We start from the raw sequence: 27099 nt of genomic DNA, 5'->3' as shown, positions 1-27099 counted from the left end.
GTGGCTTTGGGTCTTCCCAACCCAGATGTGGTGTTGGTGCATTTGGAAGCCCTACAGCAATATTTTTTTTCTCCCCCTCCAATGCCTTTGGAATCCACGTGAATCTTTGAGCGTCTGTGGTGTCCAGAGGCAAGAAGTTGTCCAGGTGAGCTGCCTGGTGTGCAAAAATCCATCGCCTGCTCGCTCTGAACATGCCACCTCTTACCTTCACTTGGTTGATGGCAACAGCCAGGCATCGCCCGTTTGTTTGTGTCTGTGCCCTTAGCCACAGCTGAGACTCCTGCTTTGGAGACCAGGAGGACGTGGGAGAAAGGCCTGAAGAACCACACCTGTGTCAGGTCCTGGGCGATGAGATGAAGAGGGTGAGAATTGCTTTCACTCACCCCTCTGCTTCACTGCTCCCTCCCACAGGTCTTCAACAAATGAGCTGGCCGTGCTCATCTCCCGCATGCAGACAAATGCTGACCAGGTGGAGAAGGACATCCTGGAGACACAGTCCAGACTCAAGCAGGTGAGCTGTGGCAGAAGGTGGTGGGGAGGTGGAAGCCTTTGCCTGGCAATGCAGTGTCTAAGATAACAGGTCAGGTGTCTGCTCAGTGCATCAACTTGCTTGGTGCAGGTTTAGGGGCTGACTCGAGGCTGGGGAGGAACAGATCACCCCACAGAGCCTCCCAGCCCCTGGGGCTGCATACCAGGGCCTCCCAAATTCTGCCCTGGGTGCTTTCTGCTCAGTGCGTCATGCTTCCCACAGCCCAGGCTGTCTCACCTGTGTCTGCAGTGCAGCAGCACAGCCCCGTGTCCCCGGCAGCCCCAGCCCGACCCACACCAGTCCCTGGGTGGGAGAGATGCTGGAGCAGGCAGCTTGGCGGGTGTACACTCCCCAGCTGCACCCTTGTGGTTGAACAGGGCTTTTTTCTCTGCCATCCCTGGTCTTCAGGATGCCAGCAATCATCAGAAGAACAAGGCTTTTGAGTTCCAGCCAGAGAACGCCAGGAACCTGAAGGAAGCAGAGACCCTGCTGAAGGACCTGTTTTTGGATGTGGACCGTGCCAAGAGGCTGAAACACCCTCAGGCTATTGAGATAGAGAAAGAGTGAGTACAGCGGAGGGGACTGGTGTGATGAGGACACCGAGCAATTGGGAATCCCCCTAGGATCTAGGCTGACCTCCAGTCATTGCCATGAGAGAGTTTCACCCTTCTTCCTATAGACTTTAGCCTTAAAATCAGGGCCTCTGTCAATATATTGTAAAGATAGTGGTGTGCAGGGTGGCTGCCACAGTGATCACTCAAGAGCCCCCAGTATTATTTGGGAGGTCCTTTAAAAGTTATCAGAAAAACGGAGAGTTAAAATGTGATCTCACTCCCAGGACAAATTCCCTTTTCCTCTGTCTTTCCTAAAATGAATGTCTTCTGCTCAGACAAGCAGAGCTGGGTGTTTGAATGGGAGAAGAGCTTACGCTGGCCTCTGGTGCTTTGTTCCCCTTTGCTCTCCAGCCCTTTTAGGTGGAAATCAGGAGGGCAGAGTTGTTCCCTAGCTGGGAAGGGACAGCCCTGATGTCCCTGCAGCTTCCTCCTGGATTGTAATTCCCGAGACATCCCTGAGATGAAGAGCACCAGGACAAGTGCCTTCACTGCAGAAGGATGCCAGTGTCACAAAGGGACAACAAAGTAGCCTGGGTCTTATAGTGACATCTGGGCTCCACAAACCCCACCTTGATTTTCCCCCATCTAAACTGACACAGAGACATGTGCCTTTTCTCCTTGGCAGCATCCAGCAGCTCCACGACCGCGTGACACAGCTGTGTGCAGAGTACCGGGCTCTCTACGAGCAACTGAACATCCCAGATGTGGGGCCCAGGGTAGACTGGGCCAGGATCCTGGACCAAAAGATGGTAACAGCAGCTGGTTTTAGATGTATCTCCCAACACCTACAAGGCCAGACAATGCCTGCTATTGCCTGTAGGGCTCTGCCAGACATTGTTGAGTGTGGTGGAAGCAACCCTGAGAAGGAGAAGGACTCTCCTCCCACCTCTTAAAACCCTCTGGAGGACCCTCTTGATTGACCCCTTCAGATTAAGAGCTGCCAGAGGGGGATCAGGTAGAGATGCCCTGATGTAGGATGAAAAGATGGAGTAGGTGATGTCTTTGCAGCCCTACATCCTAGGGTTTCATGCTACAAGGTCTTGGGTGTGTGGAGTGCCCAGTTTGGAGTCCACTTGGATTCTCTTAGAAACTGGATGGTAACTGTGTCCATCCAATGCATGTCACCATGGGAAGAGTGGCAGGTTCAGCTTAGGTTTGTATACCAGGGTTCCTTCTGGACTGCTTTCAGCCACTGGATCTTTTCACACCCTGCCAACACTCACTGAAGTTTCTCCCTGAAACAGTCTTTCATTTTAGTCTCTTCCTAACCCCTTTTGCACAGAAACAAGTCAACACGGGACAGTATGGCCCTGGCATGTCAGAACTGGAAAAGCAAATAGCTGAGCACAACATCCTCCAGAAGGAGATTGAAGCCTATGGCCTCCAGATCAAGAACCTCCATTCCGGGGTAAGGCACCCTCTGTCCCCTCCTTGTTCCTGTTGGCTTCACTGGGGACCCTGTGGGCTCCGCTTGCTCTCTGGCCATGTGTCCCATCTGCTCCTTCACACAGTGAATATCCCTCCTTGTTCTGCAAAGGCAATGGGGAGACCTGAGTTTGGACAGATCAAGCCATGCAGGGGCTGGGAAGGTGGTTCCTGGGTTCCTGGATGGTTTCTAAATCACCTTCTATAAATCAGCTCATTAGCATCTACCACATGTTTTGCTAATTTTTGTTTGTTTGTTTGTTTTCTTCCCTTGGTCTTGGCCGGTTTGCAACCCAGGATGTGGCAGATTTAAAAAGCCAGTACAAGGACTTGCTGGTAAGCTGCTTGGTGGTTTTCTGGACAGATGGGGTCATACAGCAGAGTCACATCATCCCTGATGGACAGGGAATGCCCAGCTCAGGGAGCAGCTACCTCTGGTCTTGCACAGTGAAGTCGTGTCCCTCGTCTCAGGGAGCCTGGACCTTTGGAGGTCCCTTCTAACCCAAACTATTCTATGATTCTATGATCATCTTTCTCCATTTCCTCTCCATATGGGAGTGGATGTAAATTGAGAGCATGCTCACTGCCCTCAGGGCAGTGCTGTGGGTGAGATCTGGGTCTCCTCTCCATGGATCATTGATCTGGCGTTGCCTGTGTGAGTGCAGGGTTAGGGATGCAGCAGCAGGAAACCCTGTCCCATCCCACATGCTGTTCCAAATGGGGATTGCAAATGTTGAGGCTTGCACCAATCCCCAACAAAGGCTCCTGAGAGGAAATGAGCAGCCGGCGCAAAGGAGGTGGCTGGGAAGAAGGTCCTGTGTTTAGCCAGCCATAAAGGTTAATCCTGAAGAGTTGCATTTGTGAGGAATACAGCAGAGCTGGGCCAGCTCTCAGACTGCCCGAGGCACCACCCCACACCTGAGATTCTGGTTAGACAAACATATCCTGTCTGTGGAGGAGGGAAAGGGAAAACCAGCCCCATCAGATAAGAGCGAGCAGGGCAGATGTCTCATGAAGGTCTCTGGGAACATGCTGGTGGATGTGCAACACGAGCAGGGTCCTGGGGAGCAGGGGGAAGAGGGGAAAGCGGGTTTTCAGCCTGAGCACCAATGCTGTCTCTCCTGTGTGTGTGCAGAAAGCCTCCATCTGGCGAGGGCAGAGCCTGGGCAGCCTGTACCACCACCTCCAGGGCTGCACCAAGGAGCTGGGCTACCTGACGGACCAGCAGACCAGGATCCTGAAGCAGGACTGGAGCGACCAAATGATGGATGTGCAAAGTGTGCGTCGGGAGTACGAGGTGAGCTCTCGGGGGCTGGCAGTGTGTCCTGGCCATCGGGGGCTGGCCAAGCCCAGCGTGCAAGATTTGCAGGGTGGATCCCGTGCTCCTAGACATCCACCACTGGCTCTGGTGTGTTCCTGGGATGGTCTGACAGCACTGGGCACAGAAACAGAGGTGGGAGAGATACTCTGAGTCCACACTGGAGTTAAGGATGAGCCATTTTGTGTCCTCTCCTGTTCCATGAGCTGGCAGGTGGGATCACACAGGAGAGAGCTGTCGGTGAGGCTGCCAGTGGTCAGAAGGGAGGGAGGGGTTCAGCGTCGTGTCAGCCTCGATGTCCAAAGTACAACACACAGTGACTGCTATATACTGGGACCAGGAAGAAGGGAGGGATAATTGACTAGGAAGGTGCTCTTTGAATGAATGCCCTGATGCTTTCTGAGGCCCAAGTGTGTATAATTTGTTTCAGCTTTGCTTAGCCCCTTCCTTTTTAAAAAACAAACAAACAAGGATGTCTGTGCTTTGGGAGCCTTTTCTCCGCTACATGTGGCTGGGTGCCCCAGGAACTGCTCTGTGTTCCTTGTGCTGTGCTCGTCCACTGTCATGAAGTTTCTTTTCCCCTTCAGAACTTTAAGTCCAATGAGCTGCTCAGCCAGGAGGAGCTTGTGAACCATCTCCAGGATGACGGGGATAGGATGATTGAGCTAAAGCACCCAGCTGTCAAGCCTATACAGGTAGGGAAAGGTATCTCTCAAATCCTGTAAAAGAATGAGAATGATTTCCGTCATTTATGCATCAAGAGCCAGGAGACAGGTTGGAAGAGACCTCTTCACATCTTCTGCAGGGCCACTCTGTTACTCTTCCCTTGCACATTGCACCGGCTGTACTGCAGCATCTTTCTGCCTGCTCCAGCCCTGTGGGGAGGCTGGGGACAGTGCAGGGTCCTCACCCCTTCAGAAACCTCCAGGAGATAGTGGCTAACATCTGTGTGCCGGGACCAGCTCCTGGGCTGGTGCTCAGACCTGTGGTCAATGCAGCCACGTTCATGCTGCTGAGAAACTCCAGCTGTGACACAGCACAACCTCTCCCAGCTGAAACCAGCTCCCAGCCTCCACAGTTGTATTTCCAAGCCTGCAGATGCAGTGGCAAGGTGAGGTGGCCTCACAACCACCCACACCACTGGACCTGAGACCTCTAGAGAAATGGTGGCTGCTCTGTATGAGCCAGGTCCTTGTGGAGCAGCATCCTTACTCAGGCTCAGCATCACTGTTGGTCTCTTCTCCCAGGTAGCAAGTGACAGGATGGGAGGAAATGGCCTCAAGTTGCGCCAGAGGAGGTTTAGATTGGATATCAGGAAAAATTTATCCACAGAAGGGGCTGTCGGGCATTGGAACAGGCTGCCCAGGGCAGTGATGGAGTCACCATCCCTGGAGGGGTTTAAAAGACGCAGCGATGAGGTTCTTAGGGACATGGGGCAGTGCCAGGGTTGGGTTAATGGTTGGACCCAATGATCTTGAGGGTCTCTTCCAACCAAAATGATCCTATGATTCTCTCAGGCGATGCCTGGGCACAGCTTTGTGTCCACTCACCAGTAGTCCGTGCCCTTCCTCTGATCTCTGGGGCTTCTGGGGAAAGGAGATGGGTGATGGGGGAGGTAGGGCTAGCTGGAACCCACTGAGTCGTGCTCTGTCCCACCACAGGCTCACCAGGAAGCCTTGAAGAACGAGTGGCAGAATTTCCTGAACCTCTGCATTTGCCAGGAGAGTCAACTGAAAAGCGTGGAGAGCTATAAGAAGGTAAAAAGCAACAAGGAGAGCATGGGCTGTGTGGCTGCAGGGTCAGGCCAGAGTGGGCAGGCTGGGAAGAGATGCAGCGAAAGGATGACGATGGGAGATCTTTTGCTTGCACCCAGTCAGGATATTTTGGGGAAACACTTCAGAAAACATGGTCCTTTAGTGCTGCAGTGAAGGATTGGTGCCCAGCTTGTCCCATCAGCCCTATTGTTAATGTGCTGGTTTAGAGAAGAGACACAGGGGAAGGTTTGCTCGCTGTTGTTCCCTGGGACTTGTCTGTTGATCAGGATTATTTGCATGTGGCTCAGGTGATAGAATGTACTTGTCCAAACATGCACTCTGAGGATGGTCTGCATGGTCTTGTGAGCCCTAGACTGTGTAAGAGTCACTGGGAACTGAGAGACCACACTGGACTTGGACACAGTGATGTGCTCCTGTCCCTGACTGTTTTCTTACCCACACCTCCAGTTCCAGGATGATGCTGAGGCTGTGAGCCGCTCCCTGAAGAAGATGAACTCCGACCTGGACACCAAATACAGCAAGTTCAATAAAGATAGCCCTGGAGTAGTGGCAGATCTGCTGCTTCAGCTGGAGGTGAGGTCTTCAGGGCTGGTGACACTAGCCAGACCTAAAGAGCAGACCAAACATTACAACCTCCCCAATAAATAACTGTGGGAAACGGGAAGAGTTGGGTGAATAATCCTACCAGGACAGCTCATCCCAGCCCTGTGCTAGACAGAGGGAAGCCCATGGTAATGCTATGCCCTGGGAGCTGAGTCCCTGTAGCCACAGAAGGTCCATGCTGTGGGGCAGTGACCCCTGGAAAGAGACTCATCTCTATCAGTGACACACTGTCAGGCACCAAGTCACCATCAGAGTAAAGGAGAAGTGGGGGCAGGAACTGTGTGTTGTCCTAGACATGAGACACTTGGATTAGAGAGCCTGTAGAGAGCATGAGGTGCTGGTATTCAGGCAGTGGGGAAAGGTCCTCCCATCTCCTCTGCACTCTCAAGAGCCAAGGGCAAGGAAGGGAATAAAGAAATCTGACCTCAGGGTTGAGATGTGGATAGGAACAGATCTTTGCCCAGGAGAGAGGGAGGGGACAGCTTCAACACATTATCTTCCCATGCATGCAATGCATTTCGATCCTGAGGGGTGCCGGGATCTCACAACCTTCTGATATTGGAATGTGGACACCTCTTGGCATGTCTCTGTTCCTCTTCCAAGAAGAAAAACTTCAGGAGATGTAGTATGACAGTGTGGGATCACCTGAGGTTAACTCAGGCTGTGCCTTCAAGGGCAGATCTGCTGCAAGGGAAGGAAACTGAGTAGAATGTTGGTAATGAAAGGGGAGGAAGGGACATGGAAGGGTCAAGACTGGAGATATTTCTGACTCCATCCCAGCAGTGATCACACAAAGATGGACAACTGGCCTGAGCGTACCCACTGTAGTATGACCCCCCGCTTCCTTCTCATCCACGCCTGATTGCAACCACTGTTTTATCTAGAATGAAGAGAAGGCAGTGAAGCAGGCAGAGAAGAGCATCGCTGACCTGAAGAGAAGGAGCAAAGAGATCAGCCCACTGAAACTGCGCAGGACACGTCTCTCCCAGACCCTCACCTTGGACACCCTCTGTGACTGGGATGCTGGGGAGGTGAGGGCCTGACCAGCAGTACCCTTAGACGAGACAGGCAACTGGATTCTTCTTTGGTTGCTCTAGATCTTGGCTCCATGGTGGGAGAAACCGGCCTCGTGTCAGAAAGCCAATCCACTCACTGCGTTTTGTGTCTTTGTCCCAGGTGCAGCTGACCAGAGGTGACAAGTACACTCTGAAGGACAACAGCAACCCAGAGATGTGGGTGGTGCAGAGCAGCACTGGTGTGGTCCAGGAGGCACCTTCTGCTTGCTTCTCCATCCCTCCACCAGACCCCGAGTCCATAGACAAGGTCAATAGGTGAGTCTGAGATGGAGAGCCTGACACAGAGAGATGTTCAGACTTGCTCTTAGGTTGCAGCCAGCCTGGCTGCCTCAACTGCAGAGAAGAAGCAGCTGGGAACAGACCTCTAACTATCTAGCACGAAATCCCTCCTGGAGGGCTTGTTCCCTGCAGCCAAGTATCTTCCCCAGGTTCCTGCCATTCCTCAACAGCACTGCACACTGCATGGACCTTACTGCCAAAGAGCCTCCTGGCAGTCAGGCTTGATTTCTTCACCCAAACATGTGACTCGTATAGATTTGACTAAATTATTTCCAGAATCAGTCTGGAGCTTGGGACTTGCCAAACAGGACAGAGTTATCTGTGGGATCTCCTGAGCCATCCCCAGCTGGAGACTAAGAAACGTTCCTTGAACCACTGTGTAGTCTGCTGCCCGGTTGCTCAGTCAGACAGCAGACAGCTTCCATGTCACCTTTTTAATCATGTTCTCGGTGCTTGGATAAATCAGTGCTGCCCAAGCACTGTGGAAAGACCCTCAGCCCAGATTCAGCGGTACTTGGGCATGTCTGTGATGCGAGTTTGGTTCCCCAGTCACACAAGCATGATTATTTCATTGTGTTACTTTTTTCTGAGTGTGTACCCCTCTTCACTTGTCCCAGATTACTGAATCCTTTGGATTTATGGGTTTCATGCATGTTTTAAAACAGAAAAGTTTGTGACATCCTCCTGGATGACAGCTCTGCAGGTGTTGCCTGGAAAACTCTTCCCCTTTTTGGGCTACATTTGACAGCTTGTTTCTTTCTCTGGTGTTTGCTTCCCTTCCTACACTAAAATACTTCTTTTATTTCCCAGTTTGTTCCACCACTCAGTCCCTCTGCGTGGAGCTATGTCCTGGCCCTGCAGAGGAACAGCCCTTGTCTGATAACAACCTAGGCAAGCTGGGACTTGCTGCTTTTAGAGCTCAGTGTTTAGCTGGAGCAACCTATAGCAAGGATGTGAACTACCTTGGTCCTTCAAAGGTCCCTCCTCTCAGTGCCGTCAGTCTTTTCTCCCTCAGAGATTTTTTAGGTCCTTCCAGTGCCTGCTGATCCCAGCCCTGGTTTCATTAGAAAGGAACAATCCTTCCAAATGAGACCTGGTGTTTGTAGTGCAGCAGCCATGGAGGCAGCTACTTGTACTTGCTTCCTGCAAAGCACTGCGGTGATATTAAATGAATTTCCAGCTTTGTCAGCATCTAGCAAGAGTTGGAAACAGTGGCTCCATTGGGAAAACCAGCTGCTTGAACCAACTGGGTGCTCTTGCTGCTGTCCCCTTTCCGAAGGGACGTCTCTGAGTTACAACAGGCTGCAGGATCTGAGCCTGCCCCTGCCTTTGGGAACACTTTTCTCATCAGAGGCACGAAGCTGCTGCAGGGTGGGCTCTGTCAGAGCTTGCTCAGTGCAACGTTTCCCATCCCGTTGGCTGAGGATGCTCCTCTCTGCTCACAGGCTGGAAGGGGAACTGAACACAGTGAAGCAGAAGCGAGCGGCGGTTCAGAACACCCTGAGACGCAGCCACAAGGAGCAGGTTCAGCCCAGCCAACAAGGTATGTCAGCTGGTTAGTCGAGCCCTCTCCAAAGCAAAACCCGTACATCTCCCTTGCGGAGCTGCCAGACCTGGCTGAAGCAGAGCAGCCTCCTGAGCAGACAGAGATACCTGCGGGTTGGTGTGAAGATGACTCCTGCTCTACAGAAAACAACAGCCGATGGGATAACCTGGTTCCTAGAGCTGCCAGTCTCAGGCAATTCACATAAAATCTCTGTTGCCCTTTTCAAACCTCTGAGATTTACTTCCAGGTCCATCAGCTGTTGCAGAATATTTAGGATTGCAGGGGGATGTGCCTATCCAGAAGCCTTAATTAAGCCTTCTTTGGGATCTGGGTCCCTCACAGTTCTCTTCCTAGCTGGGGGCTGTGGAATAAGCAGACAGCTATGGCCAAATCCTGACCCCTGGCTCATTCTGTTACCCCCACAGTTGCAGTTCAGAAACTTCCAGCAAAGCTAAGCAGGGATGTGTCTGCATAGCAGCACATGGCTCTCTGTCCCTCTTTTGGATTTGAGCTCTGGTTGGCTGGGACAGAGCTAAAACCATTTTCCTAAGCCTTTGCCTTGGGTCAGCACATGTATGATGCTCTGCAGATTAGAAATGTTAACTGACTCATTAATGGTTGCATCCAAAACCCATGCTCAGGAGAAGTCTGTGTGCTTCAGAGCTACAAAACAAAGGGCAGAGCTTTGCGGTAGGATTATCATGAGAGGGAGCTGGAGCTTCAGGGTCCATCTGTGCAGAGCTGTGCACCAAGACTGGGATGGAAGATGAGAAATGGGGATTAATCTGAGCTGTGTCTCGCTGCAGCTCTGTCCAGGAGCACCCCTGTAGCTCAGGATGATCCCCAAGCTGACCAGCTTCTCGGTAGCCTGGATGGTGTTGGCAAGGACCTGGTTCAAGTAGAGAAGGAGATCTTGAACCGAGTGAGGTCTCCAGTGAACTACAGTGACCCCACTGAGGACCTTGCCAGGAGGATCAAGCACCAGCAGGTGGGTGTTGCTGTGGGTGTGTTGGGGTAGGATGAGTTTTTGGTAGCACTGTGTCCTTGGCCTAAAAAAGACCTGATGTAGAAATTACACAGGAGATGAGAGCCAGTGCTTCAGAAGAGAAACCTGTGCTGCAGTTTCAAGGGTTTCAGGATGACTTGAGCCCTTGAAATGGGAAGGTTAAGCCAAAGCCTAGGGAAATGCAGGCTCTTCCCAAGGCTCAGCAAGATGGTTCATTCATTTCAGAGTTGTGGACCAGGAGTCAGACTTGGGAAATTCTCAGCTTTGTTATGGGGTTGCTGTCACCCTTTGCTCTCGAGTCTGCAGCATAAAAGACAACAAGGCAGAGGGAATGAATCCAAGGACCAGCTTTGGCTCACCAAATGGGGAATACAGGCTGGTAGATGTGAGTGGGACAGGAAAAGAAGCAGTGCCCTGAAGCCCCCTCCTTTTCTCTGGGATAAGGTTCTGGGTCTGTAGTATTTCAGCTTGTTACATCTTCATCTGTGGGTATTTACCTGGCCCTGGCAGAAAGATGGATTCAAGCAGGTAGGTTGCTTCCACCCGTGTCTCTTTGGATCTCTTTCCCACGCCCTGCCATTGCCAGACAGCCACAGTCTGGATGGGGCTGTGCCCCGAGGGCCAACTCCTAATGAGAGGGCTACCGCACCCTGAGCCCCACAGCAAAATCTGCCCCCCAGGGAGACACGTTTTCACAATTGTTATGACTGTGTTTGGTGACTCTGCTCCCATCTGATGTGCCAGGAAACGACAAAGAAACTTGAGAACCTGGGGGCAGCCAAGGATGCCCTGCAGAAGGAGTGTGAGACCTACCTTTCCAAGAAACCCACCAGCACCTCGGCTTCCCAGCTCCCTGTCACACTGAATGCCCTCAGGAGCAAATACAGCGATGTCAATATGCTCTCCAGCCTCTACAATGAGAAGTGAGTGATGATGACAAGGCCTGAAGGGGATGAAGTCCTTGCACAGAGGTGTCAACACAGAAACATGAGAGAAAATGCTTTTGGTCTAGATGGATGTTGGTTGAGGTCCATCCAGCCTAGTACAGGTTGGAAACCTCCCATCTGTCACCAAAGGCACCTCTGAAGGAGTCCCTGTGTGTAATCTGTGCTCAGATGCCCCCACTGTGGGAAGTCCACCACAAAGGGTGTGTGTCCCAGGTCTGCTGTGTGCAGTGAAAAGCAATATATCTGATTTCTGGGCAGCATGGCAGGGTTGTGAGTGCATATTCCTTGTTCTCTGCCATGCTGCGGAAGCTCTGATGTTAAATGAGCTTAAACATGCAAAATCAGAGAGAAAAGGAGAAGAATGGGGTCTTTTGTAGTTAACCTTGTCTTGTCTTTTTTTTCTCTTCCCCAGGGCTAAGGCTGCGCTGAACCTGGAGACTCAGATTGAGAACACAGACAAGATTGTCAGCACGTTTGAGGCCAAGCTGGCTCAGGATAGCATCATTCCCGCATCCCCCAATGCCCTGCAGGATCGGGCCAATGATCTGCAGGTAGGGGAACATCAGGCTATCAGGCTCTTCGTTAAGGAAGGGAGATCTCTGAGCTCACGTAGCAATGGTGGGGACAGATGGACTGTTGCTCATTTGAGCACCTCAAGGCACCAATAGTGAAGCCTTTCTAAGGACTTGTTCCTTGAAGGGTTAATGTTGGTGTTGCAGGCTGAGCTGCACTCACTGGCTTGCACAAAGCTCTGCCCCTCGCAGGTTACATTTCGGGTCCCTACAATACATTATGAACTCAGCATCAAACCTCTGGTGCTCTGCCTCACACTCACCCCTGTTCTTTCCTGCCCCAAATCTCCCTGCCCCATCATTAGCACTCACAGCAATCCTTTTTTACCTTTCCCAAAACTTCTCCTTTCTACTGCATGCACCGTCCAACCCATCTTGATTCCCACCTCCTTTACTGAATAAGTCTCGCTGCTCCATCTCTTCCATGCTGCACGTCCAGCTTGGAGAGCCTGGGCAGCCCCCAGGTGCTGCACAGTTAGTACTGGTGTTAAGGAGGGTATTTCTGGTTGGTGCATTGACTGGGGCAAACCTGGATGTGTCTTTATTTCCCCCTGCAGAAGATGAAGCGGGAGCTGGTGGCCCAAGAGGACTGTGTGCTGAAGCTGAACCGGGGGCTCAAGGATGCTGAGCACAGCTGCAGCGCTGTGCAGAACAACTTCCAGGAGTACTGCCCGGACCTGCCCCGGCAGAAGCGGGAGGTGCAGCTCCTCAACGATCGCTACCATGCCGTTGCAGACCAGCTGGATCAGCGGTGAGGAACTCGGGTGTCATCTCTGCTCCCCTTAGCTAACATGGACCAGCATTAGTCAGAGTCCCAAGAGCATGTTCTTCATTGCAGGATGCTGATCTGACCACTCCCCTTTCCAATATCTCACCTCCCAAGTTGTGCCCATGCTGCAGTAGCAAACTTGATGTGCACAGAGTTGTGCTCTCCACTCAGGGACCAGTTGTCACTCGCTTGTTTTTGTTATCTTGGTGGTTTTTGTGGTGTCATTCTCACCATAATGTCTTTTTGGGAACTTGCACATGAATCTTTACCCTTGCTTTTAATGTTCCTGTTCACCTTTGTGCTGTGCAGAGAGAAGACCCTCAGAAATATCAGCCTCATCTACCAGCAGTTCCAAAACTCCAATGAGAACCTGATGTTCTGGATGAACAACCTACCAAAGCACCAAGTGAAGACCACCGATGGGCCAAGCCAGATCAATTACAAGCTGCAGGCACAGAAGGTATGTTCCAGGGCAAGCATCATAACCTGTAATATTACAAGGATGGGGGAATTTTCTCATGAACGGTGTGCAAAATAGTACCAACCAGCTCCTATGTCACAGTGAATTAACTAGAACAAGGAGACAATGGATTGTAGCTCACAGATGATGTATCTTGCCCAGCTGTGTTCATCTGCAGTGTTGGTGTTCATCTGAGCTAGTCACCCCTAGGCTGATACCTTCTCCATGGAGAGGATGCACCCACATCCTGAGAGATTACACCTTGGGCTGAGATGCTACATCTGGGTCCTGCATCTTTCTCTCCTTGAGTAGATCCTAAGATGGCCAGCTCAGCTGAAGAGATGTGAAGGTCTCTGTGCTGGCTAGTATTTATCTCATGATAAATAAATGTCATAAGTCCTGCGCCAATGAGAGTCCTGTTGGGATCCTCTAAAGACCAGGAGGCTCTTCCTAAATGTCATCCTATTCCCACCATTCCCTGCAGTACCACACTGAGCTACTGCTCTTGCTTGCAAGAGTATTAACGGTTTGCTGTATTTCAGCCTGTCCTTAACATCATGTGTCTCTCCTGCAGAGGCTGGTGGAGGAGATCAAAGGCAAGGAGCCTGAGAAGAACGCGGTGGTCAGGCTATCCCGGAACGTGCAGTCCACCCTCAATGTACGACTGGCTTTCCCCAGGTTGCACTCCCTTAGCATCTCACCCAAGAGATCCCAATTGATTCTTCTGTTTCTGCTCTGGACAGGACTATGAACTCCAAGCAGGCAAATACAGCTCTTCTCTGGACCCTACCTTGACGGACTTTGCTGCCAAGAGGCTGCGTGTGACCCCTCTGCAAGAAAGCATCCAGGCCCAGGTAAAATGTAAAGATGAAGACATAGAGTACCTTTAGTTGATATTGAGACCTTTGTCTCAGCCCTGCAGAAGCATGGCAAAGAGCAAGTCATTTTCTGTCTTTCTGAGTATTCCTGCTGAATGGTGTTTATGTCACATTCTCTCCAAATTTGGGGACCTATTTTAGTGGTGCCTTGAAGACTGACTTCCATCTACCTGGGCAGAGCAAGTGATCAGGTACTGGGGACAGGACTGAGCCAGAGCTCCTGCGTGCTCTTCCCAGTTACACCCCAGTTCTCCTGCGTCACCTTGGGTTATTCCATCCATATGTGGCCCAAGGTGTAAGTCTTGGACCCTGTGCAGGCCAGCAGGTATCTAACAGGCATTCAAATAAGGGGACAGGATCTCCTACCTGAGTCCTTAGACTCTGTGTCTCAGTTTTTCTAGGAATTCAGATGGGAAGACACTAATTCCTGGAATGGTGCAGTACACAAAGTGCGTCCAGGTGAAATGATGGGTGGGAAAGCGTGCCATCCAACGGAGCTGTGTCAGGGTGAGGGGGACAAGGGTCTCACTGCTGTTTCTTTTTCAGGAAAATGATGTAACCAAGCTCTACATGGAGCTGGCAGCAGAAAATAAACAGCAGCTCAGCCGGCTGGAGTTTGCCAAGAAGATTGCTGAGAAGGTACCAGCTTGGCCAGATGGGGCTGCTCTAGATTGGGGTTTGAAATGATCTTTCCAAAGCTGTGAGCAATCTGGTCAGCCTGGGATCCCCCCACCATTTTGCCAGGTCTCCACATCTAGGTGGGAGGAAGGACAGGCATGGAAACCAATGTGAGAAAAAGACCATGGGTTTCACTGACATTTGTCAGTGTCACTGTGGGCCCTCAACTGTCTACTAAGCTGTAGTTTATGCTGGGGAAAAAAAAATGAGTTAGGGCTCTGGAGTCCTGTTCTCAGCTATAGCTAATCAGCACTCATAGACTGAGAATTCTGGATTTGTCTGTGGACGTGACTGGAATTTAATGCTCACAACCTTCTGGAAGCATTTCAAAGCAATAGGACTTCTGTGCATTTCTAGGGCTTGACTCACCTGTAGGAAAGTTCTCTGGTCTGGATAATGTTCAGTGTGCTCAGGAAGGACAAAAGATTAAACTGTACCAGTTCTGTCTCCTGCCCTCCCCGGTCATGGAAAAGGCCTCTGCGCCAGATTTAAACAGTGATTCTGTTTCCCTGCCTTATTTTCTTTTAACTTTTGTTTTTCCCTTGCAGAAGGAGGTGCATGAGGACATTGAAGCTGTGTGTGAGCGAACACAGCACTCTGAACACAAAGCCACAACAAGCAGGGAATCTGAGGGCTTAAAATCGCAGCTGGAGGAGGAAAGAAGGAAAGTGGCCAAGATTGAAGAGGACCTGGAGGAACATAGAAACAAGCTGCTAATGTTGAAGACTCAGAAGCCCATTGAAAGAGTGGAAGAAAAGGAGGTAATAGAATATTACAGAGACCCACAGGTGGAGAGCAACCTGTCTAAGATGGCGCAGCAGATCGAAGAGGAAGGCAAAAAGAGGCAGAGACTGCAAGAAGACATTGACGTGATGAGCCGTAAGCTTGCCCAGATGGAGAGCGAGAAGAAGGTCACTCCTGCCCAGCTCCTCACCAAAGAGATCACAAAAATTGAGAAAGATCCAAGCCTGGATAGCGAGGCAGCCGCTCTTCGTCAGGAGATCAAACGTCTCCAGGAGGAAAGCTTGGCTGCTGTTTCTGAACTCGAGCAGTGTAAGAGAGAGCTGCAAATGCTGGAGCGAAAGCAGCCCAATATCCGAGAGAAAGTGGTGGTGAAGGAGCTGATCAAACTGGAGAAAAACCCAGAAATGCTGAAGTCCGTTAGGACCCTGCAGCTACAAATCGATGATGAATCCTTCAAGAGGAAGTCTGCAGAAGAAGCCATAGTGAAAGTGAAGAACAAAATTGAGGAGGTGGAAAGACTAATCGAAACAGCAGAACCCAAAATTATTGTTAAGGAGGTGAAGCAGGTAGAGCAGGACCCAGAGCTATTGAGAGAGTCTTCTAAGCTTAAAATTCTGATTGAGGAAGAGAGGAGCAAAAACTTGATGCTTATAGGTGAGCTGGGAGAGCTGCAGAGCCAGTACAGCATTGCAGAGAAGCAGAAACCAAGGGTGGAGGTTAAAGAAAGGGTCAATGAGATTTTCCTGGTGGATCCTGAAACAGAGCAGCAAATTGCACACTTGAAAAGGGAGCTGCAGGAAGCTACTCTGAAAAGGACAAAGGTTGAAAGCGAAGTGGAAGAGGCCTTAGCAGAGCTCAATGTCCTCAGGTCACAGAAACCAGTGGTGGAACTGAAGGAGGTTATAGAGGAGGTGGTGAAACATGAGAAGAGTCCAGAGATTCTTAGAGAAATTGATAGGCTGAAACAGCAGCTCAATGAACTTGTGAACACCAATGGCAGGACCCAAGAGCAGCTCATTAGGCTGCAGGGTGAAAGGGATGAATGGAAGAGGGAGAGATCCAAGGTGGAAACCAAGCTGGTCAACAAGGAAGTCATCCGATATGAGAATGATCCACTCTTGGAAAAAGAAGCTGATCGTCTCCGTCAAGAGGTACGTAACATGTCTCAAAAGAGGAGAGCTGCAGAGGATGCAATCTATGACTTGCAAAATAAATACATGCTACTGGAGAGGCGAAAGCCAGAGGAAAAGGTAGTTGTCCAAGAGGTGATACTGACTCAAAAGGATCCAAAGCTCCGAGATGAGCACAACAGGCTGAGACGGAGTCTGGATGAGGAGGTGAGCAACAGGCGTCGTCTGGAACGCGATGTGCAACAGGTTCGGGCACTGGTGGAAGAGCAAGAGAAGTTGCTCAACTTCCAGGAGGACCGAAGCAAGAGGCTTGCACTAGAGAAGGAGATGAGACAAATTACATTGCGAATAAAGGAGCTGGAGGAGAGCCCAGCACCAGTGCAAGAAAAGATCATTATGGAAGAAGTGGTCAAGTTGGAGAAGGACCCAGTCCTTGAACAGTCTGCCAGCAACCTGCGTCTGGAGCTGGACCGTGAGAAGATGGAGGTGCTGAACTTGCAGAGAGAATGCAAGAACCTGCAGATGCAAGTTGATGTCCTGCAGAAAACAAAATCCCAGGAGAAGACCATCTACAAGGAGGTGATTCGAGTGGAAAAGGACAGAGCACTGGAGAGTGAACGCGCACGCATCTGGGAGCTGCTGAACAGGGAGAGAGGGGCCAAGCAAAAGGCAGAGGAGGAGGTACGACGGCTCAGGGAGAAGATCGAGAGAGCTGAAGGCATGAAGAGGACATGGGCTCGCGAAGAGACGGAGCTGCAGAAAGCCAGGAACCTGGCCATCCAGGAGAGAGCCAACTTGGAGGGTGAACTGCGGGAACTGGAGAGGCAGAAGCAGCAGAAAGTCCTCTTCCTGCGGGAGGAGTCCAAGCTGCTCAATCAACGGACGGAGAATGACAGGCAGAAGAAGAAGCAGCTGGAACATGAGTTTTCTCTGCTGGAGGCAGACATCATTAGGGAGAAGGACCAGATCTACAACAAAGAGAGGCTGATTCGAGATCTGCAGTCAAGGGTCAACCGGGAAGAAATCAATCACGAGACCCAGATGAGAGAGACAAACCTCTCCACCAAGATCTCTATCTTGGACCCTGAGACGGGGAAGGATATGTCCCCTTACGAGGCCTATAAGAGGGGCATCATAGACAGAGGCCAGTACATCCAGCTGCAAGAGCTGGAGTGTGACTGGGAGGAAGTCACCACCTTGGGGCCAAATGGGGAAGTCTCAGTTCTCCTTGACAAGAAAAGTGGGAAGCAGTACTCCATCGATGATGCGCTAAGGCTGAGGAGGATCACAAAGGAGGAGTACCAGCTGTACCGAGATGGCAAGATTCCCATCTCTGAATTCGCCTTGCTGGTGGCTGGGGAATCCAAACCTCCACCATCCCTCTCTATTGGCTCCATCATCTCCAAATCTCCTCTCTCCTCACCTACCACCCACCAAACCCAAAGCTTTTTCCCCCCAGCCTCGCAGAAGGGCTTCTGTGATGACACATTCCCCATCGCCGGGGTGTATGACACCACCACCAACACCAAGTACAACATCAAGACTGCTGTTGCAAAGAAGCTGCTCGATCCCATGACAGCTCAGAAGCTCTTGGAAGCCCAGGCTGCCACAGGGGGTATCATAGACCTCATTTCTTGGGACCGATTCTCAGTCCATAAGGCAATTGAGAGGGGGCTGATTGACAGAACCTACATGCAGAGACTGCTCAACGCCCAGAAAGCTTTCACAGGGATTGAGGACCCAGTGACCAAGCGAAGGTTGTCTGTGGGAGAAGCAGTTCAGAAGGGATGGATGACCAAGGACAGTGCTTTCCCCTACCTGGAGGTCCAGCATCTAACCGGAGGGCTCATTGATCCTAAGAAAACTGGTCGCATCCCCGTGCTGGAAGCTGCCCAGACAGGGATGATAACAGGTGATCTGGCCAACAGGCTCCAGGATGACTCCAACTACGAAAAAGATCTCATTGACCCCATCACTAAGGAGAAGATAAATTACAAGGAAGCCATGGCTCTCTGCCAGAAGGATTCGCTGAGCAGCTTCCTGCTGCTCCCGGCCGCATCGGAGGGTTATCAGCGGTACCACCAGCCGAGTCGTTCCCCCAAGCTCTCACGGTTCAGGCATTGAATGGATTCGGGCATCTCCTGGATCTGGTTCCTTTAGGAGTTCATCCCTTCAGAACACCTCTCCCCACAGAGGCAGCAGCCATCACAGAAGCGGAACGTCTGGCATCTAGGGCTGCACATTCTTCTATCTTAGCTATCTCTGCTTCCCAACGCAGCGTGGTCATGCGAGGACGAAAGTGCGATTGTGAGCGTGCAAGGGCCTGACACACAGAGGTCCCCACTGTGCCCAGGCTGCTGCTGTGACAGCAAAGGGGGGTTCATTGTGAGAACTCCACTGGCAGCAGGTTACATGTGGTTATGCTCAGAAAGTGGGGAGAGCCAGAGCGTTTTAATGTAGGGTCATTCTTCTGCATGCAATAAACACAGAAAGTGCATCTCTGTGGCTGTGTTATCTCTGCAGGGTGAGGCTGTGAAAGGCTGAATACATGGCAAGTCCTCTCCCCGTGTAGTCCTGTGCCCTGCAGCCCCATCTACAAAGGGTTTGCAGGCTCTTGCTCCCCTTGATCCCTTAGCACTAAACCCCCTAAATTTATTTCTGCATGTGAGTCCATATTTTTAAAGATTTTGTTACATTTGTCTTTAAAACTGAAAACCCATGGGACTTTGCTCCCTGGTCATTTGGACACCTCTATAGGAAGGACTGGGTCATCAACAGGTGCAGTTCCATGTTATGTTTGATCCAGTCTAAGTGCAGGCAGTTACTGAACGGGGCAGCCCCCCTGTCCCCTCCAGCTGCCTGTTCCTGGTGCCTCTCTGGCCACAGCCCAGTGATGGTGGTGGCTGTACGGTGACTGGGATCACTTCACTGAGCTGCTGGCAGAGGAAGCCCCAAGCAAAACCAAACCCTGTTGAAATGGATGATTTCTGGGGCTTGTCCTATCCCTGTACAGAGGCAGATGTGTTGCAAAGGAACAGATTACTTCAGTAACAGACTGATGATGCTTGTAGTCAACAGTGATGTGAAACTGCTGTCTACAGCCCTTGGCCTTGGCTGCAGGATCCACCCAGCAATACCTGAAAATCTGCACTTGCTACTTCTTTAGGAAAGCTTTCCCTCCTTTGGGTCACTTCTGGTAGCAGTCCTTGCGGACGTGAACAAGCCCTAACTCCCACGTGTCACTGTTGAGAGTTGAAATGTTCATCCCTAGCCTCAGCCTTATTCAGAAGAGTCCCCTGGCTTTATGGGATGACAAAAATTACTTCCTATTGACACATGCTGCTCTTCCCCCCTCTCCCAAGGACTCTTTTAGCTGATGCTGCTTGAGAAATCCAACACCTTCAAAATAATCACTGAGGACAGAGGTTTTCTTCCCCTTCTTTCCCCATCAGAGCCTCCATTCCCATGTAGCCCAGCTGGGATTTGCAGGCCAAGGGAGAACTGTTCCCATGCTGGCAAGCCCAGCACAACCACAGGTCCTGTTACCTTCCTGCTGGTAGGTAGCACTCAGCATTAACTACCTGAGCCCAGCTAAGGAAACACCAAGTTTCTAGCCTAGGATCTGCCCAGGCTCTGTCCTGTGCTCTGCGTGGTCTGTGTTTATTGCCAGGCATAAATGTCCTTGGTATTTATGTCTTAATGCAGATTTTAAAAAACAAAACAAAGCTTTTCTGCAAAGAGCCTGTCTGGTACAACACAAGCATTTGTTCATATAGAGCAGAAAATGCAGCAGTGTCTGTACAAATGTCTTTAAAACATGTTTGCAAAGGCAGGGAAATTATTGCCATGGCAGAATTCATCCATGTCTCACAAACGTGCCCCTGCGAGCTGGGTGTTATTGTACAGATGCCATGAGATGCTGCAGGAGCACAGCAGGGCTTAAATTTTCCTGCCACATGGCTCTCATGGCTGCTGCGTGAGCCCTGCTCGATCAGAAAAGCAGCCCTCCCCTACACTAGGTCAGCTCTTGCCAGGCAGCCTCTCCAGCACAACTCCTAACAACAGCTTCAAAAGGAAAGCAACCCCCACCCACCGCAAAAAACCTAATTTGTGCAAATTGCAGGGGTGAGTGAGCTCCCTGAGTCCTGGTGGCTTCTAAAGCTGCTGGGGAAGAACAGGTGGGAGGTGCGGCAGGGCCCAGAGCGAGGTGAGCAACAAGTCCCAGGTTTGTTGTTGGGGATCTGTCAGGAGCTGCGGCTGCTACAACAAGAAAGACAAAAGCATTTTTCAACGTCAGGAATTAAGCAGAGCTTACCCTGCTGCCTTTGGTTGGGTGGGGAGAAGGGATGAATGATGGAGGAAGCCAAAGGACAGCAGAGCTTGGCTTTAGATGGGCGGGTCTTGGGAAAGGAGGGGCTTTTTTCTGGATGGACTCTAAAAGTTTCTATCCCCTGTGCAAATTCTCTGGTATCACAGGTGGACAGCGAGGTGTGTGCTACAGCTGTGTGTGAATGTGAGAGCTTTTGAGAGCTGTCAGGATGTGCTGAAATCAGTTCTGAGGATCACAGTTATTGGGAGGGCACGTGTGTGCATGCGCATGAAAGACAGGAGTGCAGAAGTTTGGCTTCCCTAAGTTAAAAATCTGCCTTTTGAGTATTTAAATAAGTAGAATGTAACTCTGAACTGGTTTGTGGCCACCTCTGATGGAAAGCAAGCACATCTCACCATGCCAAGACAGCACTGTGCTGCAGAACCATCAGCTCCACGTTCCGCAACAGAATCAAGAGCACATCTGTGCAGCTGCCAGGGATTTGAGCTGGAAATGATAAAAGGAGTGCAAGAGATGAGGAAGGGAGGGAGAAGAGCTCTATGGAAAAAAAAAGGCCCAGGCAGGCTGTCCTGCATCACCAGCCCAATGGGCTGCACCAAACAATAAACACTGAGGTTTCTGAACAAATGACAGGCCTTTATTTGTTTCTGTACTGAAAGAAAAAACATGAAGATGTCAAAACCACACGAAAAGTCAGTGACAATTCTCCAAATATTTGAAAAGCAAAAAGACATTTCCAAGGCAATAAAGTGAGGAAAACAGCAGTACATCTAGAGCTATGATGGAAAGCCAGTGTTTCAGCTGTTACGGTTCCCAGCCATATGCAACAAGTGCTTTATATTAACTGGATCTTTTGAATTCTTGGTCCCAGCTAAAGCACTAGTTAAGACACTGGATAGCCCTTTTCAGCTTGTGAAACAGCAGAATGTCAGCTCTGTTAAACAACTCAAAACCAGGTATGCAACTGCTACTTGGCGGTGCGAATGCAGGAAGAGAGCTGTGCCTTCTCATCTGCTGTGTCCCTGCAGCACACATCGCTCTTCAGGGCTCTGAGGGTCTCTCCCGGAGAAGTACCGGTGACTGAGGGCGTCCTTGGCCGAGATGCGCCTCTTGGGATCATACAGGAGCAATTGCTGCCAAGAGAAACACCCAGCAGATTTAGGATTTAAAAAACCAAATGATGGATTGCTCCTGCATGCACGGGTGCCCGGATGCAGATGTTGCATCTGCCTTTTCCCTTCTCTGGGCTTCAGGAGTAACCCACAGCTGAAGTTACTGTGGGGATTATGCTAGAAGGGTTTCCTGACCCTCAATGCAGTGGTTTCCTAGAGAAACCTGCAATGACAGTCCTGCTTCAGAGCCAGGACTGAGCCCTATTTGTGATTCAGTGGCTGCGATGGCAGAGTTGAGCACCAGAGCCAGATCAGCTAACACACTTCCAGGCAGATCAGTCCCAAATATCGCCATTCTTTGTCCAGTTTGAAAAATCCTGTTTGTCCCCGGGTCTTGTTCTGAGCCCTCACTCACCACCAGTAAGTCTCTACCATCTTGATCTAAGTTGGGAACAACATCCTTCATGTCCTTTCTTGCCCACCGGGGAAAGTCCCTCTTGTAGTCAGGCAGCTGGGTCACCCCAGGCCAGGTCGCTTCAGTGGGAGTGCCCAGGGTGCGAAAGATTCGGAAGAGCTGATCAATCTCAGAGTCCCCTGGAAACAAGGCCTTCCTGGTCACCTGGGAAAGAAAAAAAAGCCAGGTCCCACCTTTCCACCAGCTGAGTGCCCTATTTCCTGCTGCAAGCAACCCTTTGTCCCTCCTTCCCCACTTCTCATTGCAGCTGCATCCTCCCTGCTCATTAAAGAGACTATTTCAACCCATTTTACCATTTCTGCAAAGATGCAGCCGATGCTCCACATATCCACAGCAGTTGAGTAGGATCTGCATCTCATCAGTATTTCAGGTGCTCGGTACCACAGGGTCACCACCTGGTAAGAAACCAACAAACAAGCTTTGTTTCATTTCCCTGGGTGAAACTAGAGGCATGGGATCCTCTCTTCTCAGCTGTACTGCAGTGATTGTACAAATCAGAGTATGCTAAGGCCATGCTGCATTAACAGACACCTTAGTGACAGCAAGATTGGGATTAACAGACCATTTCTTCAACAGGACACTCAAACAAATAAATACACCTTACGTAGAGAAGGTGGGAAGCCAGCTTGCAGGCAGGCTAGGGTAGGCGCAGTCAGCACACTTTGTGGGGACGTGAGGTAACCCTTTAGCTGTGGGTTAGGTTAAGAGCACGGAACTGGGCACACATGGGCCTCTGTTACGGATGAGTAACTTATGATGCTGCTGTTGTCTACCCACTATGGACTGTGTACCCCACTCAGGTGGCAGGGAGCCCCAACAATACCTCATGAGTGTACGTGCGCAGGGGGATTCCAAAAGCTCTTGCCAGTCCAAAATCAGCCAGCTTGATTGTTCCTGCTTCATTAATGAGCAAGTTCTGCGGCTTCAAGTCCCTGTGGATGACTCTGTGCGAGTGGCAGAAGCTCACACCCTGCAGCAGCTGGAAAAGGTAGTTCTAAGGAGAGAAGAGATTTCAGACAAGGCCACAATGAAAACACATTGAGGGCTGGATCATTTTGGATCATTTATAGACCTGAATGGGAAAAAAAACCCTTGCTATAATACAACAATACTTAGAGACACACACAAACTGTTGAATGCCTCCAGCCAAAGACAAATGTGTTCCAGATGCCATCTGGGTAAGAGCAGCTCAGTGCTGGCTCTGCCCAGCAGAAGGCAGCAAGGACACATGCTCACTGCCCTGCCTGTTACTCCTTCCACGCTGTACCTTGACCACACTTAAAGGAAGCTCTCCAGTTTGGGATGAGTCCATGTATCTCCTCAGGTCCTGATTCAGATACTCAAACACCAGATAGAGCTTCTTCTGGCTGTGTATGACATCCAGGAGCCTGCAAAAAAAAGGGAAAACACTTCCTGTGGACGGGTCTTGATAGATAAAGATCTGTTGCTGAATTAGTCAGGCTCAAAGGTATCTCAAGGCCGCTTCGAGAACAGACTCTGCTGTGAGAAAGAGGGGCGTTCCTCAATCACCGGGGTCCTGGCGTGGTGTGAATCATCGGAAATATCATCAGTGAGACTCCAGTGCACGGACAGCCCACGATACTCATTTAACGAATCCATGCTTGGAGCGTGGACACGTGATTAGAATATAGTTACGTATATAAGGAGACTTGTTTCTGTAATAAATGGCTTAGCGTGATTCACATTGAATCGACTTGTTTTGCTTAGTCCTTATCTCGCTCTACAACTTCCTTCAGTACCTTTGTGTGGGAATCCATGCTATGCAGGAGTGTTGGTTTTTTACGGAGTGCATGAGAAGGCCTTCTCCAGATCTTTGCCTAAACATACTCTAACAGCCCAGAGGGACACAAATATAAAAGCAGCATCTAGTTTGGGGCGGCAGCAGCAGTTTGGACCAGCCTGTGTTGCTGGAGTAAAGTTGCAGTGTTGTGGGCTATCGCTGCAAATCAGAGAAGTGCAAGTGACTCCTGCATTTCCCTGTTTCTTTTGCTTGTTTCTGTGCAGTGAGGGAAGGAATGGAAGGCTCCTTGTCCTGCCTGTACCCAGAGCTCCCCATGCGGATGAGCAGGAGCTCGTCAACGCGCTGGTGGGGAGGGTTCTTCCAGGTCTTACCTGACAATGTTGGGGTGCTTCAGCTCCATCAGGAGGGAGATTTCACGGATGGCGGTGCTGGGGACGCCCTCCTTCTCCCTGTGGCAGAGATAGATGACATGGCACCCCGTCCCCCAGTGGGATCCCACAGCCCATCAGGGTCCTGTGTCCCTTCTCCCTTCCATCGTACCCCCTCGCCTGCCATGGGGAAAGGCTCTTACACCCCGGCTCGTGATGGAGCCGTGTGTGGGGTGAGCTGGGGCGAGGCAGGGGGACATGGGGCCATGGGGAAGGAGAGGGAGGGGGTGACCTAAACAGTGCAAGCTGTGGGGGAGGGCTTGCTTGGGGACACATTTGGAGAACCAGTGGTTTAAATGCCAAAATCTCACTTTCTGGAGGCAGAGGGACATGAATGCTCTTTGCCCCTCAGGCAGCCACCTCCACTGTCCTGAGGGGCCGCCATGAGGTGCAGTCCCACTGCCATGGCCCCTGGTCCACACTGACGCCCCTCATCACAGAGACAGCCCAGGGCCAACCCAGGGGAAAGTAATAAGCTTTAATCTACTCAGTGCCCACCCTGGAGGGGTTGCAGTCTGCCCTGCCAGGAGGCTGCACCTCAACAGGCCCCAGCACCCCTGAGGGAGACAACAGCTCCCAAAATGGCGGCTTCTTCCCCCTGCCCTGGGCCATGGCGCCAGGGCCAGGTGGCGCCAGGTCAGGCCCTAGCTGCTTGCAGGAGCCAAGAGAGACATTGTTTTCCCTCATGTCAGGCTTTTTTTGAGCCTCTTGCATCACTTAGGACACTGGGCTAGGCCCGTATGGCAGGTGTGCGCAGGGCTGGGACGAGCCATGGCAGCCCCCAGCACTGAGGACTTGTCCCACTCACGGGTCCAAGCGAATCTTCTTGAGGGCCACCAGCTGCCCCGTGCGCTTGTTGCGAGCCTTGTACACCACGCCGTAGGAGCCCTCTCCAATCTTCTCCACCTTCTGAAACACCTCCTGGAAGGCGTCCATGGTGCCACCTCAGCCTTGCGATGGCGTGGGGAACAGCTGGCACTGCTGAGGAAAAAGATAAGGTACGAAACCCTCAAACAAACACGCAGAAGGTGTTTGCTCTCCCTGTGTGTCCCCTGAGCTGTTTTTTGGGTCTGGGTGCCAATTTGGTGCTCCCCCAGCACAAAGCCCTGCCTTGAAGTGGGGCGGCCGCCGGCAGACAGGGCTGGCTGGGCGCGCTGGGCCTGTCTGGGGTCTTGGACACACCCAAAGAGCCAAACACACCGCGCACCGGCTGCCCGGGAACAGCTGCTTGTGATCGAGGCTGCAGAGTGTGCTGGCTACAGCAAAAATGTAGCAAAATGGGTGCAAAGACGTGATTTGGGCCAGCAGGAAAGGCAGCAGGGAGTGCACAGAGCCAGGGGAAGCTCAGTGCCCTGCATCAAGGGTGGGTAATGAGGATTCCCTGGGATGTGCTCAGGTCAAACACTCAGCAGAAATGCCTTTTTTTGTCTGTTTGTAGTTGGTTTTTTGGTAGTTGTTGGTTTGTGGGGTTTTTTTGCCCCCCCCCCTCCCTTTTTTTTTGGTCTTGCACAACTGTCCCTTGACCCTCCCCACCATGGGCTGAGCCGCTTGGTCAGCCTCTTGGAAGCTGTCCTTGGGTGGGGGTTAATCATTGACTTGACAGACCATAGAACACAACATTTAAAAAGTATTATGCATTGTGTCCCCAGGAAAGGTAGAGCCCCAGGGACTGTCTTCTGGAGGAGCTTGTAGGCTCTGTGTCTCTGGATGAGCCCACAGGCTGCAGACCCCAACACTTAGGTGACCCAAAAAGGACTGATTTAGCCCAATGACGAACTACCAGCTCAAAATTAAAAAAAGTAATTTTCGTGATTTTGCCAGTTTGAAAGAACAAAAGTGTGGTTGCTCTGTGGATGAAGAGGGATCCACATGGCCACAGCAAACTCTGACGTGGGTTCTTCAGTGGATTGTGAAGGTTGAGTTTGTGCTCATGTCTCCATCCAGACTCATTGCCTAATTCTTCAGTGGATTGTGAGGTGCTGGGGAAGAACAGGTGGGAGGTGCCGCAGGGCCCAGAGTGAGGTGAGCAACAAGTCCCAGGTTTGTTGTTGGGGATCTGTCAGGAGCTGCGGGTGTTACAACAAGAATGACAAAAGCCTTTTTCAGCATCAGGAATTAAGCAGAGCTGACCCTGCTGCCTTTGGTTGGGTGGGGAGAAGGAATGAATGATGGAGGAAGCCAAAGGACAGCAGAGCTTGGCTTTAGACGGGCGGGTCTTGGGAGAGGAGGGGCTTTTTTCTGGATGGACTCTAAAAGTTTCTATCCCCTGTGCAAATTCTCTGGTATCACAGGTGGACAGCGAGGTTTGTGCTACAGCTGTGTGTGAATGTGAGAGCTTTTGAGAGCTGTCAGGATGTGCTGAAATCAGTTCTTAGGATCACAGTTATTGGGAGGGCATGTGTGTGCATGCGCATGAAAGACAGGAGTGCAGAAGTTTGGCTTCCCTAAGTTAAAAATCTGCCTTTTGAGTACTTAGATAAGTAGAACCTAACTCTGAACTGGTTTGTGGCAACCTCTGATGGAAAGCAAGCACATCTCACCATGCCAAGACAGCACTGTGCTGCAGAACCATCAGCTCCACGTTCCGCAACAGAATCAAGAGCACATCTGTGCAGCTGCCAGGGATTTGAGCTGGAAATGATA

At 51.0% G+C, this 27099-nt stretch overlaps 2 protein-coding genes across 2 annotated transcripts; one reads left to right on the top strand and one right to left on the bottom strand.

Moving 5' to 3' along the window:
* Window positions 1-433: 433 nt before the first annotated feature.
* Window positions 434-18473, top strand: EVPL (envoplakin; the record flags this gene model as incomplete). Its single annotated transcript, XM_080356724.1, has 21 exons — window positions 434-511; window positions 938-1092; window positions 1769-1892; window positions 2426-2551; window positions 2866-2904; window positions 3704-3865; window positions 4474-4581; window positions 5548-5643; window positions 6109-6234; window positions 7149-7295; window positions 7441-7595; window positions 9065-9162; window positions 9972-10153; window positions 10916-11094; window positions 11531-11669; window positions 12248-12441; window positions 12769-12919; window positions 13494-13577; window positions 13663-13773; window positions 14344-14436; window positions 15024-18473. The coding sequence occupies exons 1-21, from the start codon at window positions 449-451 to the stop codon at window positions 18471-18473; spliced, it is 5982 nt and encodes a 1993-aa protein (XP_080212850.1). The 5' UTR covers window positions 434-448.
* Window positions 18474-21686: 3213 nt separating this feature from the next.
* On the bottom strand, window positions 21687-25392 carry LOC308047871 (cyclin-dependent kinase 3-like; the record flags this gene model as incomplete). The annotated part of the gene is made up of 7 exons (XM_080356673.1): window positions 21687-21812; window positions 22207-22410; window positions 22560-22661; window positions 23090-23260; window positions 23534-23654; window positions 24400-24477; window positions 25265-25392. The coding sequence occupies 7 exons, from the start codon at window positions 25390-25392 to the stop codon at window positions 21687-21689; spliced, it is 930 nt and encodes a 309-aa protein (XP_080212799.1).
* Window positions 25393-27099: the final 1707 nt, after the last annotated feature.

This window comes from Nesoenas mayeri (assembly GCF_963082525.1).
Source record: "Nesoenas mayeri genome assembly, chromosome: 19".
Taxonomy (NCBI): Eukaryota; Metazoa; Chordata; class Aves; order Columbiformes; family Columbidae; genus Nesoenas; species Nesoenas mayeri.
This window is presented reverse-complemented; position numbering and strand designations above follow the sequence as displayed.